This window comes from Hemitrygon akajei, chromosome 1 (genome assembly GCF_048418815.1).
Source record: "Hemitrygon akajei chromosome 1, sHemAka1.3, whole genome shotgun sequence".
Lineage (NCBI taxonomy): Eukaryota > Metazoa > Chordata > Chondrichthyes > Myliobatiformes > Dasyatidae > Hemitrygon > Hemitrygon akajei.
In genome coordinates, this window is record NC_133124.1 from 89,631,764 (window position 1) to 89,645,358 (window position 13,595).

A 13,595-nucleotide genomic window follows, 5' to 3' on the forward strand; every position below is an offset into this window, starting at 1 on the left:
ACCTGTATTAAAAAAAACCATGTAGTGACCTGACATGTTGATCCCAAGATGTGAAACTGAAGAAATAAGTTTTAGGGTGCTTTTGAATATGGGGAGGACAGAAGAATGAAATGGGTGCAGAGGTTTAATATTAGCCTTTGATTACAGAACTGACTGCGAAGTCCAATATATGCATCTAATGTTCATACTAAATGACTTGTTACTTTTTCCAAGAAAATGATTTAATACTCCAACATAAACTGAACTGAAAATATAAGACAAGAACAGATATATATTAGATATATTCTGGCCATGCAAAATTAGGAGAGAAATAGTCAATCTTTCAGTGATGACCTTTCATAAGAAATTAAATTTTGTTTGAAACAAATACTGACTTTCTCCCCTACTGATAATTCATCTGCTTGGTATTTCCAGCAATTTTCTATTTCAGACATCTAGCATCCTCACCATTTTGTTGTGTGTGTGAGTTTTTTTTAAAAAGTAAAGAACCTACCGCAGCAATAGAAGGCTTCTTCCCATCACCAGCTGGTGGGTGTGTTACATCTGCACCCAAAAATATAACCGGCTGCTGAAAGACTGCTGGCCTGGAACAGCAAATAAAAATATTAATCTGACAGAAAGAGACATATAGCACAGACAGAGACCATTCGGCCCATAGCCCGTACTGACCTTCAAAATCAATCCAATACCTTATTCTCTCTACATTCGTATCAAAAGATTCTGCCACTTCCCTAGACACAATGAGCAACTTACAGTAGTCAACTAACCTCCCAACAGCAGGTCTTTGGGATGGGGAAACTAACTGCTGCATCCAGGGCAAACCAATATGGTCACAGGGACCCTACTGTTTCTGCCTCTACCACCTTCACTGGCAGTGCATTCCATGCACCCACCACTCTGTGTGTGGAAAATCTTACCTCCAACATCCCCCTTGTACCTACTTCCAAGCACCTTAAAACTATGCCCCTTCATATTAGCCATTTCAGCTGTGGGAAAAAGCCTCTGGCTATCCACACGATCACTGCCTTTCATCATCTTATACAGTCGTTCCTCGGTATCCGCGGGGGATTGGTTCCAGGACCCCCCGTGGATATCAAAATCCGCAGATGCTCAGGTCCCTTATATAAAATGTCGTAGTATTTGGATATAACCTAAGCACATCCTCCCGTATACTTTAGATCATCTCTAGATTACTTATAATACCTAATACAATGTAAATATTTGTTAATACTGCATTGTTTAGGGAATAATGACGCTTTGGTGGAGGCTCAATAATACTAATATCAGGATCTGTGGCGGTTGAAGGCTGAAGATCTTCAAACGTTGAAGGTCGAGACTTCATAATTGCAGCTGCTTTAGTTAGAAAGCTAATTGTTATAGGAAGCTGTTTCTTCTTTTTCTTTGCATCATCAAACAAATCTTGCAGTGGTTGTAGGCACATTGTTATCCCTCGGGTGACATGGAGGCTTTGTTCCATCCAAGGATCGTACTCGAGCATCATATCCTTTAACACTTGCGCCTGTTGAAAAACTGCTGCTATTTTTTCAGGTGTCCAAATTGATGGCTCTGCCTCCTCTGAATCTTCTGCATCATCATCTACTGCAGAGGATTTCAGCAGATCTTTGAGTTTCTCATTGGTAAGGGTTTCTCTATGCTCTTCTATGCAATCTTTCCAGGCCTTGAACCCTGGGGCCTGCTTGGCACTCTTACGGATGTAGGTACGATTGGGCATCTTCTTCTAGAACAAGCCTGCTTCATCACAATTGAAGACTTGCTCTGGAAGGTAGCTTTTCTCTTCTATGAGTTTCTTGAGCTCCTCTGGGAACGCTGATGCTGCCTCGGCATCAGCCATGCCGATTCTCCTGTCATCTTTAAGTTCTTGAGGCTGTAGTGCTTTACATAGATAGCCAGCCATCCCTTACTAGCCTTAAATTCATTCCTCTCGCTCTCCTCAACCCCCACTCACAGTAGTGCTCATACAAGCTAAATGTTTTTTCACACATAATTTCACCATCAACAGGGATATGCTTCTGTGACATGTCCTCTCGCCACACACTTAATGCTTTCTCAGTCTTTGCAAGCACTTCATCATCAACCAGAGAGACCATTTTTGCTGTTGTAGGGGTAGCACTAACACTTACACGAATTTCAACTTCTTTCTGCTTTATTGTGTGAATGCTTGATTCGTTCTTACCAACCTCATGGCCCACTTCAGCAAGCGACATGCCACTTTTCAAAAGATCTAAGATTTTTATTTTCTCGGCGAGAGATAGCACTCTTAGCCTTTGAGGAATTGCTTTGACCACTTAATCCCTTTTTAGGAGCCTTTTTTCACAGAAACAAAGAGTGCACACAACACAAGTAGCGAACGAATGAGGCGTGGGTCAAACAATGCTCAAATGATGAGTGCAGGAGAGAGACTGAGGATCTGTGAAATGGCGGGAGGCTACAGCAGGGTATGCCTACACATCACTTCATTCACACAGATTAAGTGTAGAGCATGGCGTGCAGCAAATTCAAGTTTTGCTTTTTGGAACTTCCTGGAATTTTTTTTGAATATTTGCAATCTGCGGTTGATTGAATCCGTGGATATGGAGGGATGACTGTACACCTCTACCAGGTCACCTCTCATCCTCCATCGTGTCAAGGAGAAAAGGCCAATTTCACTCAACCTATTCTCATAAGGCACGCTGTGCAATCCAGACAACATCCTTATAAATCTTCTCTGCACTCTGTCTATAGTATCCACATCCTTCCTGTAGTGAGGTGACCAGAAATGAACACAGTAGCCCAAGTGGGGTCTAACTGAGAGAGAAGATGCTGGAAGACCTAAAGGTACACAAGTTACCTGGGCCAGAATGAGCAGAAATGAGGTTATGTAACTTTTCAAACAGCTACATCTTCGGCACAATTTGTACTAAATTTCCAATTTATTCCAATATCGAAATCACTCCTAAATTTCTGAAGATTTCCATTCCCTAAGCCCACACCTTCAGCACCCTGAAGATAATTTGAACAGTATGGACATTATATATTTATACAATATCATTGTTGCGTTTTTAGTATAAAAATTGCCAAATATTCTATTATATTCAGAACAGCCAAAGAACTTTTTTGTATGCCAGTAGCCACACAAGACTACAATATCTTTACATGAATAAAATTAAATCAGTGCTTAAAGCCTCGATTCTAGAAAAGTCATTGATGTGGGATATTTTTAGGTATTAAATGCGTGCAAATTCTAATGGTACAACTGAAAAATTTACCTTCAGATTTCCTCTTTACATTTATATCCCCTAAATAATGCAAGTACTAGGAAAATATCTGGGTGCACCCTCCTTATTCAAACTACCTGGTCAGCAGATTTTTATTCAGTTATAGCATTTTTTCACAGAACCCAATAAAACATTTAATAGCAAGCCATAAACCAGGCTGACATTTCAATTGATTACCAAGGAAATGTAGCAGCATTGTAGATACCCTCTTTCAGGTGAAATTTTACATCATTACTTTTGACTACTTGATTAGAGACAAGTAATCCCTCAGTATTATTTTAAGGATCTTAGAGATTTATTCTGCTGTCCTGCTGTTGCAACAACAAAAATTCAGTTATGTTCCTTATTGCTATTTTGAGAACCTGATTGTGATGAAATGTTACATTATTAAAGCAATCACATTTCAAAAATGTGTGAATCAAAACTTGAGTCCTCAAAGCACCTCAGGCACTTCATCAAGTCCGCTCAAAATAGATGTCAGCTTTTAAGCACAAAGAGTCCAAAGTAGGGCCAGAAGTTTACCGCAGATAAAAGCCAGGATCAACAGGCTCCGGGGCAGCTTCTTCCACCAGGGCATCAGACTGATTACCGTAGATTCCGGACTACAGAGCGCACCTGATTTTTAGCCGCTGGCACTAATTTTAGAAATAAAATCATTTTTTTAAATGTAAAGGCCGCACCGGATTTTAGGCCGCACCGGATTTTCGGCCGCAGGTGTCCCACGTTGTAATATGAGATATTTACACAGAAAGATATTACACGTGAGGATTTTTTTAACTTTTAATTAAATCCATATGGTAACAAAAACAAATACATATTGCAAATGCTTTTTTTCGAACCGTGCCCGTACGCGGCTACTTTTAAATATACGTTGCGTATACTTCTTTACTGAACAACATTCCAATATCTCCTAACGACTGGTAAAAAATATATATACTGCAGCCTACCAGGAAAAGTTATTGATACCTTTAACTTAAAAGCAGAGTTCGCTCGGATCCAAAGCCGCTCGCGTAATGCCGCTCCCCCCCTCCTTTCCGTTTCATCGCAAACGGCATTTAAAAGCAGATTTCGCTCAGATCCAAAGCCGCTCGCGTAATCCGCTCCCCCCCTCCTTTCCGTTTCATCGCAAACGGCATTTAAAAGCAGATTTCGCTCAGATCCAAAGCCGCTCCGCCGCTCGACCCCCTCCTTTCCGTTTCATCGCAAACGGCATTTTCCCACAAGACGCCGCGAAACCGGGTGTGTCGTCATAGCATCCCGCGATGTAGTACAGAAAACAAATATAGTTTAAACTAAGAGGGTAGGTAGCACAATGCTTCGAGTGTTTTCCATGTTGATGAGGGTGAGTACAAATGACTGATTTACAATAATTTAATTGTGAAAGTGCGCTTGATTTATCGTACAATTTCATTGGACCTCTGTGAACTACTCATCAATTTTATTGGTCTACTGTTACGAGGCAAAATGTTTACGAGGCGGCATGAAAAAAACCTTGCATTAGCCGCTCCGGATTATTGGCCGCAAAGTTCAAAGCTGTTCAAAATGTGGGAAAAAAGTAGCGGCTTAAAATCCGGAATCTACGGTAATTCATGCTGACACAACTGTATTTCTATGTTATATTGTTGTACATACTATTTATTATAAATTACTATAACTTGCACATTTAGAGAGACGTAACATAATTTTTACTCATGTATATGAAGGATGTAAGCAATAAAGTCAATTCAGTAAAAAGTGTTACAATGCTATATATTAAAATGTGATAGTTACAATTTATAAAGACACACACTGAATTACTGAAGTAACAAAAGGAACAGGCCTGAAAGTCAGAAATTGCTGTGTCAGTGTTACCAATAAAAAAGTGATAACTTTCAAATCATAGAGGGATTGCACGATGCAAGTTTCAGTGGGTTCCCTCAATAGCAGTTTAGTTATATCAGTCCTAGAGACCAGTGAAAAGGAAGAAGAGCATTGTTTAGAAATTTGCCCCATTTTACTAACGTAGTTAAAATTGTAGAAAAACTCCTTAATTACTGACCTTCCTTGTGGCACCAATATGTTGTTGACACCTCCCAGCTTTACATTGATCTTCAGGCAAAGGTTGGAAAGTGTTTGCGGAGAGGTTTTCAGCACATTTTTAACCTGCACACACTGAGTTGCCATGCCGAGTAAGGTATCACCCACACGCTTAACCTCCGCTGTTGGTAGAAAATTCTGATTGTTAACAAAGAATTCAATTTTGGATCTGTCTTACATAAACCAAAATTGATTCAGTCAGGCAACATGAAGCAATACATTCAACCACTGAGGGTGTTCTGTTATTTAATTAGAACATGGTTAATCAGTACCTCAATTTCATTTACCACTCTTTATTGACCTATCTTGAATCACAGGCATTTAATAGTTCAGTTGACAACATATCATGGCAAGTTATCAAATACACAAGTCCTGAACTTAGAGATGTAGCAACAATGCATCTGCTATTATACACTCTTGGGAAACAAGAAATGGAACTCCATCCCACAGAAATATCCCAAATTCATAAAATGGGTGGAACATGGGGGGGGGGGGTGCGGAGAGAGGAAGTTTCTCAGTTTTGCTACTTCATTGAGTTCAATAGGGATTTTAGGGCTGCAGTAACAAGGCAAAGAACTAAGTTACTTTATTTCAAAAAAATTCTTCTGAATATATTGTAAATATTGAAGTGTTTAGCTAACTAATTCAGACTGTTCCTAAATTTAATTAACTTTGAATAGTTTTGAGATGTCACTGTATTTAGTCTTAAAAGACATTTTAAGACTAATAAAATTCTTCACTGCTTTCCTCAGAGGTGGTGGGAGGAGGACCACCCCATGATAGCATTAAAGGCTACGCTTCCACTCAATTCATGCTTATGCAGTCTAAAACTTATTTGGCCAGCAAGACAGTAAGGATAGACAGTGGTGGACCATGAGCAACAGTTTCAGACAAAGGTTGCAAAATTCAGCCCAAGATTCCCCAAAAAAAAACCTTTCACCTTTAGTGTCATGCAAAATTGCAAATTGGCTCTATATACAGCCAGAACAATTTCACATTACTGCCCAAGCCTATTCTAAGTGGGACTTAAACTGGCTAAGCCTACTTCTCAGAGAAAAACTACATTAACCCAGTTTAGACTGGATATGGATCTTATCCAAAAGGCGAAAGACCATGTTAACAATCTACCACTCAGCTTCTTTCTAGAATTTAAGCGGTCTTTTCATAAAAATTCATAGTTATAAAATAAACCGTCAGATTTTCAAAAGAACAGGGTTTCTTAGAACACCAGACATCTAATTATCTATAAGATTTAAAGTCACAAGGCAATACAGAAACAAGTTTGACCAAGTATCATACAGATATAACTCAAAGTAGGAAATAAAATCAACAAAATGCAAATCATTCGATCTTCTGCTAGATTTAAAACATCAAGATAAATTACATTGGGCAGCCCTTCAGTTAAGGTTTTAACAATTCAGCAAGCATACACAGACACAATGGTTTAAATTACCGTAAGAGATTGTGGAGAGAAAAAAAGAAAAAACCCGAACTGAACCAAGTAATACATGATTGGGAAAAATGACTTTTCTGAAAGGTCTAGAAGTTAGGTGCATGGAGATTTTATAAAGTTCATTAAGTACAGTGTAGATGCTGAATGGAAAATAAAACTTCAATATACGTAACAGAAAAAAATACACACAAGATTAATTTTAAAGTAATCACAGACCCTGAAACAGAAAGCATACTGACCATACACTGGAGTTTTCCCAGGAAGCACTACCACCACCAGCTGAAGTCCTGCATAGGTATTCTTCAGATGCCTGAACATTGGTTCAACACTGTCTGCTCCTTGTGCATATTTACAAAAACAAGGTTGACCTTGTATCGGCATGCCAGCATCTCTAGATATCTTCCTTAATTGATCTGTGAAAGCTCTTAAGAGAAACAATACAATTGGTTGTTCAAGCTTTCCATCCATCATTTTTGAAATGCATGTCATAAACTATCTGAGTGTTAGAAACACCAAGTCAGCAATTATCATTTGATCTTAAATATTTTGAATATTTAAGCATCTTAGACTTGATTTTGCTGCAGTCCTGCACAGAAGAGATATTAACACCAGAGCAAGAAGATTTGGCATACTTTACTGACTCAGCTCTTGGGTGAATTCCTGACTGCATACCGTCACTGTATACCACATGAATACTTCATATTACAAAAAAAAGGGAGGGGAAGAGTTGGTTTGGCAGAAATAGATGGAATGAAGGGCATATTAATTTCAAAGTCTTAAATTCTCCTTCCATCATCTAATTTCCTAGCCTAGTGACTGCAGTTATGTCCTTGCCTCATATCTATGCAATAGTTGCAACATGGGCCATTAAGACACAATTAAGAGCAAACACCTTGTCTGAAAGTGTGCTTAAGTCAGGGTACAAATTTTAAATCCCAGCTCCCAAATCCAATTTCTGCTTTGCTGTATGTAGTGTACTCCTCACAAATTACAAGTTTTACTTGTATAAAATATGTATAACTCTTTACCAATTACATATAACCTACTTCAACATTTAGGTGGAAGCGCTCTCCACCACCTAGCCTCAGATGGATTCTCACCTTGTATTCATTAATCTAATAGAAAGACATGAAACAACATTCAAGTGGCCATATTGCTATTTTGTTTAACTTTACGCATTTAAGTTACAAATGCTGTGGATTAACAATATTTCTTACTTGAGTGTGTCTTCTCTGCACTGCCTCTGTGGAGCGAAACAGGCAATGGCCCACACTTTGACTTCAATGCCTGTATGAAATTGTTTACCTCGCATATCCCATACACCTTGAATGGGAGTAGCAATAGTCTTGTTCTACAACAAATAAAAATTAGACAATATAAAGCAATATAAAAATCAGGAATATTTCAAAGCAATGGTATACATTATTTTAAGGAGCTGCAACCATGAGCATTTTTATTCTCAACCTTTTAATTGGGAAGGTTCAAATACAATATATAAATAATTAATTTCAATTAAAAACTAGTTTACAAAACAGGTGAAGAATAGAAGTTCAACTTGACAGCAATGTATACAACATATTCTTTACAATTAAGTGTTATCATAATTATTGTTCCAGCAGCTAATTTTTGTGATCTAGGTGATTTCATAACTAATCTCTAAACAAATGTTCTAATACATGCAGGTTAATGATTTATAAAATTGATCACAAATTATTTTCTGGCAAAACTGTTTAGGATTATTTTATTTTACAGGTACTTCACAGGAAATGGGGAAACAAATTAGGGTTCTTCTACAAGACAGTCATCAGTATTACTAGAAATCAATGCTTAACAAGATATTACCTATTGTATAACATTCTCTCTGGTACATTATACCATTAACACTTATTACATAACATTCTCTCTCATTCTTTATACTTTTAACACTAAGTGTGAGTGAAAATATAGGAAAGTCATACCAGGAAGACATTTTCCAAGGACACTGAAGGAAGCCTTGTTACAAAAGCTGGCACCTTCATATCACACATGTACTCAAATGAATATACTGCTTCAATATTAATATCTTATTTTCAGATTTACTTGAGAGAAAACAAGCTAACTTAACAATATAGAAGTCCATACCCGACCACCATACAACAAGGAAGGTGCCTGAAGAACTCGACCTGGAACATCTGTCATGTCATCTCTCACTCCTATTCCAAATTCCCGAACATATGGATCAGCATTAAAACTAGCACTTTTCATCTGAAAGGAAAAAATAATATTCGAAAGGAGTATGCGAAATGTTTTAAATGTAAAGTTAGAAATATCTTAGGCCTGCCACAGGACTAATCAATAAAAACTTAATTGTTATATAAATGGAATGTTAATATTCATTCATGAGTAGGTATTGCTGGAAAAAAAGCAATTATTGTCTATTCTAATTCCCTCAAGTGATGGCAATTACATATCTTCTCAAACAAATCCAGTCCTAATAGTGTTATCCTTCCCAGAATCAATCCACACTTGATTTCTGCAAAGCAAATCTACCGACATAATGACACCAAATCCAGTACACTAGATTGGAAAAAAGCTCAAGTGATCACTGCTTCACCTCGAAGAATTGTTTGGGTCCCTAGATTGTAAACACAAGAAAAAAGGATAGGCTACCTAGCCCCTCAAGCCTTTCCTGCCATTCAATTAGTGATCTACTTTAGGCTTCAACTCCACTTCTGTGCCAGAGCCCCAAGTGCTCAGTGTCCCAATTTTTCTAAATTTACCTACCTCTATTTTAAATACATCTAATCATCTTATCTCCACAAATTTCTGTAGTAGGGGAATCCAGAGGTTCTACCAATGTGGTGTCTGTATGGGGAAATCAGTAATCATGTTGGTTTTAAACGATTGGTCCCTATGTCCCTTCATACAAGACTCTCCCATTACTGGAAGCTTAACAATATTGACCCTATCATAACACATCAGGAATTTCTACATTTCTGTAAGATCATCCCTCATTCTAAATTCCCTGGAATGCACAACCAATACATTAAGCCTCTTTTAACTATCATCCCAGGAATTAGCCAGGTGAATTTACATTGGATGGACTCCAATGCTACATCTTTTCTTAAGTAATGGTACTAAAACTGTGCACAGTGCTCCAGGTTTGATCTCACCAACAAACTGTACAATTGTAACAAAACTTGCCCACTTCTAAATTGTAACCCTTTTGCAACAAAGTCCAATATGCAACTTGCCTTCACGTCTTAATAAGCTGGTAAGGAAGGCGGGCTCTGTCGTGGGCAAAGTACTGGAGAGTTTAACATCGGTAGCTGAGCGAAGGGCGCTGAGTAGGCTACGGTCAATTATGGATAACTCTGAACATCCTCTACATAGCACCATCCAGAGACAGAGAAGCAGTTTCAGTGACAGGTTACTATCGATGCAATGCTCCTCAGACAGGATGAAGAGGTCAATACTCCCCAATGCCATTAGGCTTTACAATTCTACCGCCAGGACTTAAGAACTTTTTAAAAGCTATTATTAATGCTTTTTGAGACGGTGATTTAGATGCATATCATATTTTTTTACCGAGTTAAGTATTGTATGTAATTAGTTTTGCTACAACAAGTGTATGGGACATTGGAAAAAAAGTTGAATTTCCCCATGGGGATGAATAAAGTATCTATCTATCTATCTATCTATCTAACGACTGTACTTGCTGCACTGGCACAGTACACCAAGCAGTTTCCATTTTGAATAATCTGCCTTTTGCTACCTGATCTCAAACATTATCACATTACACTCCATTTGCCAAAATCTCACCCATTTAATCAATGTATCTTCAGTTCATTGCTGAGTTGCAATACTATCAACGAAACATTCCCTTGTGGCCCTTTTAATGTCATCGTCAAACTTCAATACCTGGCATTCTCCTACCTATTTTTGACAGGTCTGAAAACCAAAAGTATGGTTATCAAACTCATCAGGTTCATTTCCACCTACAAACCATTTTATTTAATGAGGTTTGTTCTGTTCCTCCCTGCTCTACATGACTGCTGTGATGTCAGGATGATCTCATTCTTCAGTCATCAGGTAGGTTCTCAGGAACAGAATTCTCACTTAGGAATCCACACAAGTTAAGTGCAATCAGTGAAAAATTGGTCATAAACACAAGCAGTCCTTGCTTTACTAGAAAATGCTGGGAAAAATGGAAAATATTTTTATCTATCTATTATTAACACATGCAACAAATATGATTGCTTATTTTTCCCTGTTAATGGGATTAAAACATCAACTCTAGCTGTTTTTAAAATTGGGAAAATAAACTAAACAGGGTTGTTATCAGGGGTGACTTCTTTCTTTTTCAATCTTTTATTATTGTTATTAGTATCAACAAAATAAAATGATATAGATAATGGGATTACAAACATACACTTTCCAACTAAACATGACAGAATACATAAGCAATGATTACAGTATAAATGAGTATTCCCAAATCATGAACGATACAATATACAAATAAACAAGTCAAACCTAGGTATATCATAATATATATTTTTTTAAGAAAAAAGAAAAAAAAATTATGCAAAAAAACTAATCTAATAACTAATAGAGAAAAAAAAACAAAAAAGAAAAAAGAGAAAAAGAAAAAATAGGAAAAAAAGGGCTGTTTATAATATCTCACAACAATAGAAAATCATCAGTGTCGTCAACTCCGATCCTCTCAACATATATACAATCAAAACTGGAAAAACAAATAGGTTTGGAACAGGGTCATATTACATCATATGAAAATATTGAATAAATGGTCTCCATATCTTTTCAAATTTAATAGAAGTATCAAATACAACACTTCTAAATTTTTTCTAAATTTAAACATAACATAGCTTGAAAAAACCAATGAAATACGGTAGAAGGATTAATTTCTTTCCAATTCAACAAAATAGATCTTCTAGCCATTAATGTAAGAAATGCAATCATTCGACAAGTGGAAGAGGATGATTGGAGTGAGTCCATCATTGGTAAACCAAAAATTGCAATAATTGGATGAGGTTGTAAATCAATGTTCAATACTGCAGAAATAATATCAAAAATATCTTTCCAATATTTTTTCAAAAGCAGACACGACCAAAACATATGAGTTAAAGACGCTATCTCAGAATGACATCTGTCACAAATAGGATTTATATAGGAATAAAAACGAGCCAATTTATCCTTGGACATATGAGCCCTGTGCGCAACTTTAAACTGTATTAATGAATGTTTAGCACATATAGATGATGTATTAACTAATTGAAGAATTTTATCCCAATTCTCAATAGGGATAATAAGGTTAAGTTCTCTTTCCCAATCATTTTTAGTCTTATAAAAGGGCTCTGAACATATCTTCATAATTATATTGTAAAGTTTTGATATTAGCTCTTTCTGAAAAGGATTTAGATCAAACAAATTCTCCAAAATACCTGAAGACACAAACTTTGGAAAAGTAGGAAGTACAGTATTTAAGAAATTCCTAATCTGTAAATATCTAAAACAAAATGAAATCTAGGCAAATTATATTTATTAGATAATTGCTCAAAAGACATAAAACAATTATCCAAAAATAAATCGGAAAATCGTAATAATCCTTTAGTCTTCCAAGCTGAATAAGCTTGGTCTATAATAGAAGGATAAAAAAAGCAATTGGATACAATAGGAATATTTAAAACAAACTGAGTCAACCCAAAGAATTTCCGAAATTGAAACCATATACGTAAAGTATGTTTAACTATCGGGTTGTCAATTCGTTTCGGCAATTTAGAAAGAGCAAAGGGAAGAGAAGTCCCTAAAATAGAACCCAATGCAAATCCTTGTACAGATTTAATTTCCAAGTTCACCCAATGAGGGCTAAAAGATATATCCCAGTCCTTTAACCAACATATCAAATATCGGATATTAACCGCCCAATAATAAAATCTAAAATTAGGCAATGCCAATCCACCTTCCTTCTTTGCCTTCTGTAAATATATTTTACCTAACCTAGGATTTTTATTCTGCCATATATATGAGGAAATTTTTGAATCAACATTAGCAAAAAAAGATTTCGGAATAAAAATTGGTACCGCTTGAAATATATATAAAAACTTGGGTAAAATAACCATCTTAATAGCATTAATCTGACCTATCAAAGATAAAGATAGTGGCGACCATTTAGTAAACAAACATATAATTTGATCAATTAAGGGTAAAAAATTAACCTTAAATAAGTCTTTATAGTTTTCTGTGATTTTAATCCCTAAGTAAATAAAAGAGTCATTAACTAATTTAAAAGGTAAATTTCCATAAATTGGAACCTATCTATTTAAAGGAAACAGTTCACTCTTATTAAGATTTAACTTACACCCGGAAAAATCACTACATTGAACCAACAATGATAAAACTGCAGGAATGGATTTCTCAGGATCAGAAATAAATAATAATAATAAATCATCTGCATATAATGATAACTTATGTATATCTGTCCCACGATTAATGCCAAAAATGTTCTGTGATTCTCTGATAGCAATTGCCAAGGGTTCTAAAGCAGTATCAAATAATAATGGACTAAGAGGACAGCCTTGTCTAGTACCCCGAAATAAACGAAAAAAGGGAGATCTTAGATTGTTAGTAAGCACCGAGGCTACTGGAGTATGATATATCAGTTTAATCCAGGAAATAAATGTCGGACTAAAATTAAACTTCTCAAGCACATAAAATAAGTATGGCCATTCAACTCTATCAAATGCTTTCTCCGCAACTAATGAAATAACACATTCTGAAGTGCGATGTGAAGG

General features: G+C 36.4%; 1 protein-coding gene across 1 annotated transcript in view; it reads right to left on the minus strand.

Annotated features, from left to right (window-relative positions):
* ago2 (argonaute RISC catalytic component 2) overlaps nucleotides 1-13,595 on the minus strand; it is a 125,779-nt gene that overhangs the window by 45,490 nt on the left and 66,694 nt on the right. The window contains exons 10-14 of the mRNA XM_073047679.1: nucleotides 8,926-9,048; nucleotides 8,022-8,155; nucleotides 7,044-7,228; nucleotides 5,314-5,473; nucleotides 494-584 (exon numbers count right to left, since the gene is read on the minus strand). Of these exons, the coding sequence (XP_072903780.1) occupies nucleotides 494-584; nucleotides 5,314-5,473; nucleotides 7,044-7,228; nucleotides 8,022-8,155; nucleotides 8,926-9,048 (693 nt within the window). The remainder of the gene's footprint in view (nucleotides 1-493; nucleotides 585-5,313; nucleotides 5,474-7,043; nucleotides 7,229-8,021; nucleotides 8,156-8,925; nucleotides 9,049-13,595) is intronic.